The sequence below is a fragment of the Engystomops pustulosus genome, chromosome 6 (genome assembly GCF_040894005.1).
Source record: "Engystomops pustulosus chromosome 6, aEngPut4.maternal, whole genome shotgun sequence".
Taxonomy (NCBI): domain Eukaryota; kingdom Metazoa; phylum Chordata; class Amphibia; order Anura; family Leptodactylidae; genus Engystomops; species Engystomops pustulosus.
In genome coordinates, this window is record NC_092416.1 from 119,642,793 (window position 1) to 119,656,809 (window position 14,017).

The 14,017-nt window shown below is 41.2% G+C and overlaps 1 protein-coding gene across 2 annotated transcripts in view; it reads left to right on the forward strand.

Moving 5' to 3' along the window:
• RTF2 (replication termination factor 2) overlaps window positions 1–14,017 on the forward strand; it is a 35,583-nt gene that overhangs the window by 327 nt on the left and 21,239 nt on the right. For both annotated transcript variants that reach the window (XM_072110691.1, XM_072110692.1), the window contains exons 2-5: window positions 85–179; window positions 396–489; window positions 1,565–1,701; window positions 3,184–3,262. In XM_072110691.1, the coding sequence (XP_071966792.1) occupies window positions 85–179; window positions 396–489; window positions 1,565–1,701; window positions 3,184–3,262 (405 nt within the window). The remainder of the gene's footprint in view (window positions 1–84; window positions 180–395; window positions 490–1,564; window positions 1,702–3,183; window positions 3,263–14,017) is intronic.

Below are 14,017 nucleotides of genomic sequence, written 5' to 3' on the forward strand. Positions count from 1 at the left end.
TTCAGTGTCTGGGACCACTGCAGGGCCGTGAAAGGTCCTGTCTCCAGGAGAACACATCATGCTCCTTTTGTTGTTGTCTTGCAGATTGATAAGAATGCAGAGCTGGTGGCCCGCTGGTATTACTGCACCCTGAGCCAAGAGAAGCTGAGGCGGCCGGTGGTGACCTGCGAGCTGGGAAGGTGCGCCCCATCCTACTTTATTTCACACTGTCCCTGTTCTCAAGATCTCTGCTTGTTCCACGCTTAATATGCAATCCTGACGGAGACATTTGCCTGCCAGTAAAACATCCTGAACGGTGATTCTGTTATGTTTATCTGGCAGGAGACACAGTGCTACATTCAGTTTGTTATAACCATTATAGTTTGTAGGTAGTCAATCTCCTTGTCTTCCTATAGGCTGTACAATAAAGATTCTGTTATTGAATTTTTACTGGACAAATCCCCAGATAAACCACAAGCAGATTCTGCCGCCCATATCAAGAGCATCAAGGTAAGTGGAGCTTCTCATCTGGTTATATTAAATGAGTGTTTTCCAGTCCACAGGATATTTCATAAAAACATAATTGGTTTGCGTCCTGTTTCTGGGACCTCTTCCTATCTCGGGAATGGGGGCACAGTCAAATGGAGAGTTTGCTATGCACTTAGGTATTTTAATTGCTCCCGTAGACTTGAAAGGAGAGTGGCTGTGCATTCTGTTATGAGAGCCAATAAGTTTTTTCTCTTGTGTATCCATTGAACAGAAGCGTCCTCTGGGGAGTCCATCTGATTGTTAGCAGGCCTCTTTTCTGTCAGTTGGGCTCTTTTTTTTCACATTTAAAAACCATCCCATATTTCATGGCAGTCCTACAGTGATGCCCCACAGTAATGGGCAGTCACCGTAGATCCCCCCCCCCCCATAGTTGTCGGCAGTCACGGTGGATGCCCCTCACAGTAGCATCTACAGCCTTTGACCAGCTGCAGGCAGAAGAGTCATCACATGCCGTCTAAGATGCATCTATCACATAGGCTGCTTGTGGTCTTGTGTGATAAATGGAAAGCACAGAAGCTAAAGGCTGGCACACATGGGAGGTGCGAGCCACGCTCTGCTCAGCAATATGTTGGTTTCTAAGACCTTCAGAAAACACATAATTCCAATGGTCTCACCACCTAATGGGGTCAAGACCCACTGCTACAGTGTCTCCTTTCTCAGAAAAAAAACCTCTTTTAAGAGACCGCATGTAAACTTTACGGCTGTATTTCATATCGACCAAGTGTTACATCATATGTATGGGACTGTTGCATTCACAATTTGGCTGGTGCTTGCCTACTGCCCATCATTGTAGTGATAAACGCAGCTTGCCGCTTACTAATGATTCTGCTCCTGTACAAGACGCAGAAGACTACAGTATTGCGCCTGGTGTAAACATTACCTTTCCTGCATTGCTACTCAGACATCAAACCTACAGTGGCATCAGTATGAGCTCTGCTGCTGGGGGACCAACAGGAATAAAGCATCTCAGTATACGACCAAGAACAGTGCTGTCTGTTTATTGTGTGCTTAATAAAATTTTGCTTGTCTCCATCAGAATGTGATTGAGCTGAATCTAACTGATAACCCGGCTTGGACAGGTGACAAAGGCAACACAAAAGGTGACAAATACGATGACCAGCGAGCACAGTTCATTTGTCCTGTTGTGGGCCTGGAAATGAACGGCAGACATCGGTATGTGCACAGAAAAATAATAGTTCTGTGTTATAGCATGTTCATGTTCACGTCAATTCCAACATGTTATCTGCCTAAGAATCTTAAAGGAAAATCTGCCATATGAAATTACGCATCCTGTCTTTCCCCAATTTTGGAATGCAGCCGATATAAACTTTAATCCAACCTTATACTAATTAATTGCAGCAGCTACTGGGGGTTTCTATTAGCCTCAGGGAGCTCCTGGCCGCAGGCTACTCCACACCCCCAGTAACCAATTCAGAGTCGCCTACCTGCTTGTCCTTACATTTTTGTTGCACGTCTTTGGCATCGTACGAGCTAAGCACAGTAGCTCCTGTTCCACTGCCGGATGCACCTGCTAGTTGTGAGCTTTTAGCAAAAAGCTGCAGCACTCCACAATTCAAATCAAAAAGTACATCTACCATCAGATTTACTGATGGTGTTAGACTGGCATCGCTGACATGCTCAACACATTTGGGGAGTCCGTGTAACTCTTTCTGGTTTTCTTCAACCTCCGTCATACTGAGAAATATATTTTCTAAAAATATGTAAATGAGCCAGAAGTGCTCCGACCGATGTCACCAAAGTGCCTCTTGGCTCCAATGTCTTAAAATATGCAACCCCCCCACCATTCAATATGCATCCCTATAGCTCATTTACATATTTCTCAGTATTACAGAGGTTAAAACAAGAAAATAGGTGCACTGATCCTCAAAGGTACATGTCAGTGAGGACAGTCTACCATCGGTAAATCTGATGGTAGTTGTCATTTTAAGCTACTTTTTATTACCTTGTGTACTTTTAAAATCCTTGTGACCAAAGCCTTTCTATATCCCCCCCCCCCCCCCCCCCCAATGCCCTTTTAAATATCTACCCACTTGGTAAAGTATCTTTTCATTATATACTCACCGTACATAGTAGGTATTTTTTGGAGCGACAAATCTCCTTTAAGACCATTAGCCGTTAAAAAGTTATGACATGTGGTTAATCTTAAAAATAATTTTAATGTTTTTAAAAATGTTTCAGTGTCCCTTCCATTTGATAAAAAAAGTACTAAAGAGCCTGCCCACCAGGCTGAATATTTTGGGTAATACTTGTTTATTCTGTAGGATTTTACTAAACTAGATACCTCATTTACAACATGCCCAAGGCAAATATCTTTTCATAGGTAAAACCCCTATTATTGGCTGCTATTAATGGAAGTAAAACTCTTTATAGCCTTTAATGATTTTGATTCTGACACTTGCTGTCTATTGCATGAGGCTGCGGTAAAGAAAATCACTAATTGCTGTTACTAGAGCTCAGGCAAAATGGGAGCCCCTGTAATAGTGGACGCAGAATAGAAGAATCAGCACTTCAAATCTACAGTCATAAAATAAATACACTAGAAAGTTGGTTAATAAATTCTATTAGCTTGTTTTTAATAAGTCAAAGCAAGAATATCTTTTAATCTCTGGTATCTATGCTCTACATTCCTCCCAGGTTCTGTGTGCTCAGGCAATGTGGTTGTGTCTTTTCCGAGAGAGCACTGAAGGAGATCAAAACAGACATTTGTCATAAGGTAAGCATTTTAGGAGTGCTCTATGTGTGTATAGTTCTGTATTGTAATACATCTGCACACTCGTCTGAAAAAAAGTCACGATGCCTTACAGAAGGTGCCTGAAACCTGTACTTTGGCCCCCAGCAGCACAGTATATTTCAGGAAAGGAGTGCTGATCTGGTTCCTAGTGAAGAGCTAAGCCATGACACAGATTTGTGCAGATTTAGGATACAGTAGCTGCAGTTTGTGGTGTAGTTGTTTCTCCAGGCCAATGCTGTATTTCTTATTAGAAATGAAACTTCTCCAGAAAACCACTTATAGACTTATCATTTTAAATTTTTTTTTCCTTAGTACTGTGGCGCCTTCCCCTCTAAGGGCAGCTGAACCCCTTATATAACCAATGACCTTTTTAGGTTAATTTTTCATTCAAATTCCCTTTAAAAGCTCACACATTGGGCTTGAATGCTTCATTTGAATAAATGTCAAGCCCTGCTACCTAAAATTCTACCTTAAAGGGGAGTCTACCACCTTCTGACTCAACCACAAGACAATCTTGTTATTGGGCACACTAAGATTTCCAGACCCACCTTCTCTTCATCAATCTGTCATATTGAAGAAAATAAATTTTTTTTATTTCTATAAAAATTAGCTTTGTGATGGATCGGGGAAGTGGCCATGCCTGCTGGCAAACCTGTTTTCTGCTAAATACTGTATGCTTGTTAAAGTGGGAGGTGCTTTATGGGAAGCAGGTGTACCAAACCTTGGTTTGTTCTCGGAGGCACTGAAAAGCTCATTTGCAAAAAGATGAAAGCTGAATTTTCTAAAAGAATAAAGATAATTCGAAATGATAAAAACATAACCCTTAATCCAAATATTTAAACGCCCCAAAATTTATCAGTGTCTAAGTGCATACTAAAATAGATTTATGGGTCAGTTGTGAACCAGAACATAGGCCACCTTGACGGCTTCAAAGGATGAGGCAGCTATGTGATGCTATAGTTGTTTATTGGTCCTCGCTTGGGCTAGGTTCTATGTAATATGCTTATGTAAGGTGAGCAATAAACGAGAAGGATAAGGCTTTTAAGTTAAAACTATAAGGTATCAATGAGGCGTTACAAGATTGTAGAGAAAAAGGTTAATTCTGTTTAAAAAAAAACAGATAAGGCAGAAAAAAAATAGAAACTAAGAAAAATATTGCCAAGTAAGTGAAAATAATGCTATATTTATTTTTCAAGTATATACAATTTTTGTGCTGAAAATTCCCCACTCGGCTTGTACTCGGATATCCAAAAAATAAATAAACTGACTACTCACCATTCCGACAGCCCAGGCAGCTCCTTCTCATCTTCATGCCGCAGGTCCGCAACAGCTGTGTGGGAAGCGCCTCTTCTGTCTTCATGCCCCCACTAGGTCCGCGATATCTTTGTGCGCACGGCCTGGCCGTGATGTCAGCTCATAGCTTTTGCAGACCTGGTGCTGATGCACGTGAAGACGGAAGAAGCGCTGTCCATGGAGTTGTCGCGGACCTGCGGCATGAAGGTGAAGAGGAGCTGCCGGGGCCGTCGGAATGGTGATATATACTCAAAGGGGACTTGCTGGCTATATACTCTGGGTCTGTGACCAATGCATTTCCCAGAGCTTGGCTTATACTCGAGTCAATAGGTTTTCCCAGTTTTTGTTGGTAAAACTAGGTACCTCGGCTTATAATCGGGTCGCCTTATACTTGAGTATATACGGTAAATGATAAGAATGATGAAAATATAGAGTGTGGGCCCACTTTTTAAATTTTTTTCCATGTACAGAGCTGTGTGTGGGCTTGTTTTCTGTGTAACAAATTGTACTTCCCAGTGACTGTATCTAATATTCCATGCCGTGTAGGGCAAGCATGGAAAAAAATTATAAATGTGGCGAAATTGGCGCAAAAACATGTTTGCAGAACTTTCTTGTAGGCTCTGTATTAATGCCTTTGGTTCCAATTGACTCCTCAACTTTATTCTTTGTGTTTGTACGATCATGGGAATACCAAATTTATATAGATTTTCATAGACTCATAGATAGTATGAAAAAAAAAATTCTTAAATTTTCCATTTTCTGGCGCTAATAACTTTTTCATACTACAACGTATAGATATGTTTGTGGTCTCATTTTGTCGGGATAAGACTTTATTTTTCTTTCTTTGCAACTATTTTGGGGACTGCACAACCTTTTGCGCCTACAAAAAAATTAATAAAAAGTGATCAAAAAGGTGAAAAAGTGTAAATTTGGGCACTATTTTCCTTCACGGGATTTAATAACCGTTTTTATATTTAAAAGATTGGGCATTTTGGGATGCAGTGATCCCTTACATGGATTGATTTTTGAAAAAAATTTTTTATAGCAGTTGTATGGAAAGAGGGGGGATAAACTCCAGGCTGTCATAGTTACTGATTGCCACCCCCTCACGGGGGTGGCAATCGAATCCAATATTGTGGCATGCATGCAGGTTTTAAATGCCTCCGGCCGCGATTGTTGCTGGTGAGTGCAGCAAACACCCACCTTGTACAGAGAGAGAGCTGTCCGGAACCCTCTCTACCCGCTCCTGACATGCACCGTACTATTTCCATGCGTGTCGGGAAGGGGCTGATGACAGGTTCTGTTCCACAGGAATGGGGCATTGCAAGTGTGGTGCCAATATACATAAAAGGATCAAAAAGCCATCCTGAAAACTACAGACCTGTGAGTTTAACTTCTGTTGTGGGGAAAATATTTGAGGGGTTTGTTAGAGATGCTATCCTGGAGTATCTAACTGTAGATAACCTTATAACCAAGCATAAGCATAGGTGTATGAGTGATCGGTCCTGTCAGACTGATCTGATTGGCTTCTACGAGGAGGTAAGTTCTAGTCTGCACCTGGAGAAGGCTGTGGATGTTATGTGTCTAAGGCACTTGATGCAGTGGCTCATAAAAAGTTGGTACATAAAATTAGGCTTATAGGACTTAGGGAAAATCTGTGTATTTAGGTAAGAAATTGGCTTAGTGATAGAAAACAGAGGGTCGTCATTAATAGCACATTATCAGATTGGGTCGAAGTGACCAGTGTGGTCTTACAGAGGTCCGTATTCACACTGACACTTACACAGTATTATCTGCAAGTATTGAAACTTATACCATTTGCGCCAGTGTGTTTTTATAAGAGTGAACTGGCTTTTCTGATTTGCCTTCGCTGGTAATGACAGTGTGCCCTTACACTGACATAACCAAAGGTTATAGTGTTTAAACAATTTCTATAAATTACCTGTGCTGGCTAAAAGTACTGGATAAGTGTAGAAAATTACACTGAATGCGATGATGTTTACGCTAACCTATATTGAATGCTGTTCTGATGATACTGCTTGACTAAGTACAGTAAAGTAAAGAAGGGTACATTCCCACAGCTGTATGCTCACCCGGCCACATACTTCTGTATGCTGGAGAGGAGGAGGAGGTGGTGACCCCTCCATAGAGAACAGCGGCACACGGCCGCAAGGGAGCATGTTCTATCTTTTCCCCGTGCACGGCATGGAATGGTGCCACGCCATTGCTGTTCCTGCTAACTCCCAACCCCCAAAATGCTGACAATGTGCCGCCAGATAGTACAGTATGTCCCTTTGCCTTTTCGGCATCTGTAATTTTTTTCACCCAAATTCTCGGGACTGCTCTCTTCCAGACCAGGTCTATGAACATATTGTGAAATCTGCTTAACCAGTATTTAGGTATCCATACTGGTGCATTATGCAATACGTATAGCAACTGTGGCATTAAAATCATCTTCATCAAATTAGTACGACCCATAGAGGACAGGGGGGACATACAACACACTGAGACCACTTTAGGACGCGGTCCCATTTTTCAAATCTGCCACTATAAGTGGTTTTAGCTTTGGGACGCTATAAGATTGTTTTCTTGTGACACATTGTACTTCAAATTAGTTTAAAAATTGGATGATATCTTTTGTGTTTTAGTTATGAAAAAAAACAAAATTTGGCAAAAATTTGGAAAAATTCTTTATTTTTAAAGTTCTAAATTCTCTACTTTTGATGCAGATAGTCATCACTGGAATGTTATGAGGCTCAGAATTTGGGTGCCATTTTTCAAATTTTTGGGAAAATCACCAAACTAATATTTAGATGGACCTGCTCAACTTCTAATTGACTGTGAGAGGCCTAAATAATAGCTAGAATTGTGAATGACCCCATTATGGAAACTACACACCTCAACGTATGAAAAACCACTTTTAAGAAGTTAACCCTTTAGGTTTTTTATAGGGGTTAAAACAAAATGGAGGTGTGGTCTACAAATTGTAATATTTTTTGACAATACATTCATTTTGGGTGGAAAATTAAACATTTACAATGGATTAAATGAAAAAAGTCTCCACAAAGTTTGATACCCAATTTCTCCTGAGTGCACTGATACCCCATATGTGCTGGTAACCTGCTGTATGGGCTCACAGCCGGGAATAGAAGGGAAGGAGGCGCCATGCAGATCAGATTTGCCATGTCACATTGTACAAGCTATAACTTTTTTTTTTTTTTTTTTTATTGTGGACCTGTAGGGGCTTATTTTTTTACCAAATTAGATGCACTTTTCTGGTACATCATTTTGGGGCATCTATAGCTCATTGGTGAGATTTTATTAACTCTTTGTTGGGGGAGGAAACGTAAATCATCAATTTTTAGGAACTTTTTTGTGTTTTTTTTTTTTTCCCGTTTACCATACTGTAAAAATAGTATATTATTTTTATTCTATGGGTCTCCATGATTACAAAAAGACCTAATTTATAAGGTTTTTAAAATAAAATTTAAAAAATTCCCATTTTACTGAATAAAAATTAATTAGGCAAAAATTTTAATTTTGGCATCACCGGCTTTCATATGCATAACATTTTTATTTTTCACCTTACAAATCCGGTTAGGGGCTTATTTTTTGCGAGAAGAGTTGTTCTTTTTAGTGGTCTTATTTTACAGTACGTAACATTTTTTTAAATCACTTTTTAGAGCATTTTTTTAATGCTCCGATCGCGGGTGTTACAGCGCGGTGTCAGCTGTGATAGAGAGCTGACAGCCGCTGCTTCTGGTGCCAGCTCCGTTCCTGAGCCCGGTCCCAGGAGCTGGACGTTCTATTATGTCCCACTAGCCACATTAGCAACTAGCCACACCGGGACGTAGTATAATGTCCTAGTGCGCCTAGGGGTTAAACAGTACAAGTTTAAATGACCAACTTTCCCTAGAACACATATAAAAATAAACCGTAACGATCATAAACATGTTGGGTATCATCACGTCCCAAAAAGTCATATAAAAAAGTTTATTCCCGGCTGTGAACACCGTAATGGAAAATAGTGGCCAAATGTATGAATTGCCACTTTTTTGCCATTTATTTTTTTTTCAATCCATGAAATGAAAAATCATCAGTCGTATAGGTCTCTCATTGACATAAATTAAAATGTCAGCGCGTACTTCAAACAAAATTACACCTTCTACATGTCTGTATACCAAAATGTGAAAAGAATTTGGCAAATGTTTTTTTTTTTTTTTTTGTGCAAAAGATTTTTTTTCACAGGTATCCCTGTGATCATCCCAACTCAAAGACTAAAGGGGAAGTGTTTTTTGCTTTCAATTATTTTTATTGGATTTTTCTAATACATTAAAATTAACATTAAAAATACAATAAATTGACAATGCCTGGCAAAGATTGGCAATAAACATAAGAATACAGTATACTTGCCTGGTCAAAAAGAACAATGGGACTCCACATACCTATTTTAATTAGAGTTAAAGGGGTTTTCCCACAAAGAAAATTCTCACATCTCAATCCCCTAGTGATGTTAACACAATAAAGATCATTTTAACACCTTACTTTACAATTTTACTCATTTTTATTGATGTTTTAGCTCCTATCCCTCTCTCTAGGCTGCTCAGAGTAAGATTCCAGGGCGTGGACAGGGCCTCTCTAAGCAAACACTTTATGACACATCTAGTTCTGTGGGTTGACAGGGTGGTCACATTATCAGGGTACAGGTGTATATGCACTTTCATCTGGCTTCTTTACTAACACACTGACACATAGAGAGAGGGGTCAGATCAGAGAAGTTACTGGGTGTTGACTAGGGGCAACTGAAATTGTGTACACCAGGACTGATAGAAACAGGTTGGACTAATATCTGTGAAATGCTGTATTTTTGTAAATAACAGTGAATTGGAGAATGTGTGTTATTTTGTTATCCTGAGCACACATAAGAAACTTGTCTTTGTGGGAACACCCTTTAAGGGAAGGGAGAGGAAAGAATGGGAAAGGAATCGGGAGTTCTGTCCTGCATAGGGCTGTCGGGACTGGGAGTCTGTGGACCCTCTGGACCACCGCGGGAGATGGTACTAGCCGACCTGGGACTGAAGTCTAAGTGGCACTCGGTGTTCACCAGAGCTCTCCACAAAGCGGGGTGGACTTGCTGCGGCGGGATACCACCAGGTCGTTCCACAGGTGCCAAGGTAGTAAAACAGGAGACGGTCTGTACCCGGAGAATAGGGAGAATAGCACAGGAAGGCACACTAGGACACATGTCAGGAATCACAGGAGCTGGCACACAGGAACAGACTGGCACACCGGGACGCAGGAATCACAGGAACGCAGGAATCATGGGAGCTTTCTCTTCAGGGGAATTTGAAGATCCGGCAAGAGTAATAGGAAGAGGCTGGAATTTAAATCTGGCCAGCGGCAATTATCGGCGCGTTGGCCATTTTAAATCTTAGCGAGCTGGCGCGCGCGTCCTCGTCTCCTAGGACCGAGCCGCGGGAGCAGTGTAGATCGCCGCTGAAGCCAGGGGAGGTAAGTCGTGTCGGGCATTGGAGGTACGATTAGAGGCACGGGAGCACCCACGATCCGAGACAGGGATCGCGGGAGCACCCATGACAGGGGCATTGGGTGAAGAAGGCGAGAGAGAGTGCAATTGACTATATAAATCCGTAGTAGATTATGTAACCCAATCCTGCTATACTTTAGAAAAAAAAAAGCTTCCTTTTCATGTAGCATGCTATATAGTTTATCATTGATCATGATCCAATTTGACTTTGATTTCACCAATTGTATTGGGAGTGGCTTTTTTCCATGACGTGGTTATTGAAATCTTTGCCTGTAAGAATAAATAGGAAGTGAATCTATGCCGTGAGGATGTTAAGACCAGGTATAGTCCCATTCAGGAAGAGGACAGTTTTAGATAAATTTGTTGTAGAATACAACATATTATATATGTGTCTCCAAATATGTTTTACCTTGGGGCAATGACACCGTATATGCATCTGGATGCCCTCCATACTGCAACTTTTGAAACGCAGTGATGGTGCTTTGGGGAAAATTCTCACCAGGCAGGAAGGCACCATTTATCACCTTTATAAAACTTAGAAATTTGCCTCCACTAAATTTCCATAATTGAAATATTAAAGTGCCAGCATATAATAGCCCTGCTGCTGCTCTATCGCTGCCTGGTACATCAAGAGGCCGAAGGGTCCTGGCTGCAGCGAGTGTGAAGGCGTGGGAATAGTAACGCCCTGCACTGTCCCACTGGCGTGAAGGTGGTGGATTGAGGAAAATAATTGCAATTATTTCAGGGCTTCTACGCCGCTGACGTGAGGCCTTCATAAATATCCCCCATAGTGTTTCAAATGTAAAACGGACCTAAATTGTGGTTACTTTTTTTAAGTGAGTGCAAAAAACTGTGTAATTTTGGAAAATGTGAACAATTCTGTAGCTGGAAGCTTACGTGTGGAACGGAAATACGACAGTCCTTATTCCCAAAGTCAGCAATTCTATACAGACCCGTATCCCACCACCATTGAAAAGTTGATGGTGGTAGTCCCGGAGCAAAACTTCGATTGGAAAAGAGCCAAGCAGCTGGAGTATGAGGCGATATCAACTCAAATTTATACTTTATTCTACCCCAGACAGCTAGATTTATAAAGAGGAGTGGGCACCATATTGAAGGTCTATCCTTTGGCTTATTCCAGGGAAGAAGATCAATAGGAACCAGGGAGCAAGCAGTTTATTCGATTTGGGCCCAGAGTGTTTGTCTGGAAGTCCTATGTAGGGAAACCAGCAGAACTAACCTAGCCGCGTATTAATATTTAAAAATATTCAGAGCCCCTAGTCCCCCATCCATTTTAGGAGTGAACATAGTAATCTGCGCAATCCTACTACGCCCTGACCCCTATATAAACCGGGTAAGCATAGACTGAAGTTGTCTCAAATATTGTCCCAATACATCAATGGGATTGATCCGGAAAAAATAAAGCAGTTGGAGCAACAAGGTCATCTTTAGGGCCGCTTTGCAGCCGAGTCAAGAAATATGCAAGGAGGACCAAACTCTAAATCTTCTACAAATCTTTTATGCGTGGTCTATGGTTTGCCTCAAATAGTTTAGAGAAATTAAATGTCAGATTTCTGCCTAAATTAGACATTTTATCTTCCCTCCAGCACATCTCAAAACTTTGCCATGGATGGGGGGGGCAGTTAAAGTTGGTGCCTCTGATTTATCATGAGTAACTTTAAAGGGCATCTACAACCAGGATGAAGGACTGTATGCATATGAGTCCGAGGGGCTTCAGGCTCCATAGGTGTTGATGGAGCCTGGAGCCCTGCAGTCTCATTTGCATATTTCATCCTGGTTGTAGATGTCCTTTAAAACCAAAGAGGGACGCAAACTTATCTATAACCTGATATAAGTTGGGTAGCGTGGTTAAGAGTGATGTAAGCAGAATAGAATATCGTCTGCAAATAGAGCACACTTGTACACCCTACTGCCAACTTCAGTACCTCTTAATATTAGGGTTCACCGGGCTCCACAGCCACAATAAAAATAATTTGGGAGAGGGGACACCCCTGTCTGGTGCCACACTTAATTTTTATACGACTGGACATGAACCCCTTAATTGACTTCCACTGTTGGAGAAGAGTAGCGACTAGTCCGAATTGCTAGGAACAGTGGACCAAAGTCCCATTGAAGGGAGTCAAATGCTTTGTGGATATCAATCACCAGGCACATAGCTTGTTTGGGCGAGGTGTTATCCCACCTGGATTGGACTAGGGATATCTAGCACTCTACGAGTTTGGTTTGTCGCTTGTGGAGAGGGAACAAAGCCCACCTGGTCAGGGTCGATATAAACCCCTAAAAAGGTGTTGATTGTGTTTGTCAAGACTTTGGTGAGAAGCTTTATGTCGCCATTTATACTGCATGTTGGCTGATAGTTTTGTCTCTTTGGGGAAGTTCCAAGCGGAAAACCCACTTTTAATCATGACCACTAACAATGCTAACTTGTTCCAAAACAATTGAAGCCCGCAACTGAACAGACCACCCGACATATAGATGTCATTTCCGGTCTATTCATAAATATTCATCTGTATAGGGGCTGGTCTGTTCAGTTGCGGGCTTCAATTGTTTAGGAGTTTTTTTTAGAGTGGTCATGATTAAGAATAGGTTTTCCACTTTCCACGCATTCACTTTGCTCCACAATGGCATTTTATTGGTAATGTTACTGAAATAAAGACTATTTTTGTTTACAGTCTGGCTGGACCGTGAATATTTTTCATTAAGCTCTATATGTGCCACTTGAATTACCAGCTAGGAATTTACCTGTCCTTATTTCTGGTTCTGTAACTCTCAGCCTGATGTGTTATTAAAGAAGAGAATGTAATCTCTAAACTGAAGGCAGATGCGTGGTTCTACCTTCTATAGACCCAAGATTTAGGCCTCTAAACTGTGTTCTGATTGGTTACCATGGGCAACTAGAACAATTCTGCTCTCATACACATCTGCTAAATCCCCCCCCCCCCCCCATTACTGGGAAGGGCTATATTTTATTTTAAAATAAGATGGTTGTGCAGTATAGTCACTGTGTATATAGCTGCAATCATTAGTGTAGCCTCTGTGTAATGGTTGGATTTTCCCTCCGGGGCTGTCACTAAGGTTTCTTGTTACTAATCCTTTATTTATGTTCTGTAAGATCATTAGCGACTCCTCTTCTGGGATCACTTCTTGGCGATGGATGCATTATTGCTTTGAGCTTTCACTAGTCCAACACCTGAGACACACTGATAGGTTTTACCTGGACCCCCTGGAGGGCCGCACACCCTCGAATAGTGTCCAGGTCTGTAAATACCTAATTAATTATTAATCTGAAGACGTTCACAAACACAATTGTGGCTAAATGTTATGATTAATATACAGGTAGAACTGGTTACATCCTGTATTATAGTCCAGAACTGCAGTCACTTATAAAAATTCTGCATAGTACTTGCATTCTGGTAAGGGGTATCTTCATACGTTCCACATTAGTCTGTGATCAGTCCGGGATCATGGATGTGACAAATGCCGTGCCACGGACTGATCACTGGTGGGGATTGAACTCATAATGCTTTATATTGATATATGATGCACTGAGTTCTTGTTTTCCCGATATGTAACGAAGCAGACTGTCATATCCGGGAAATAAGAACTCCTATATCAATATAATGCACGGAGTTAAATTCCCCCCCATAGTGATCAGTATGGCACGGCACTCGTCACGTCCGTGATCACAGGTTAATGTGAAAAGGCCATTATTCTGTCAGAGTTAATTAGCTTATTCCCATTACTCACATGTTCTCTGCCCTCTCCTTTTTTATATTTTATCATGTTATTAGACTTCTTGTAGGTCATACTTGGTGTTACGGGGGCTGCCTTTCAAGGTAGCAAAAGGAGGCATTGTTTTCTGTTTAACACCTTAGAAA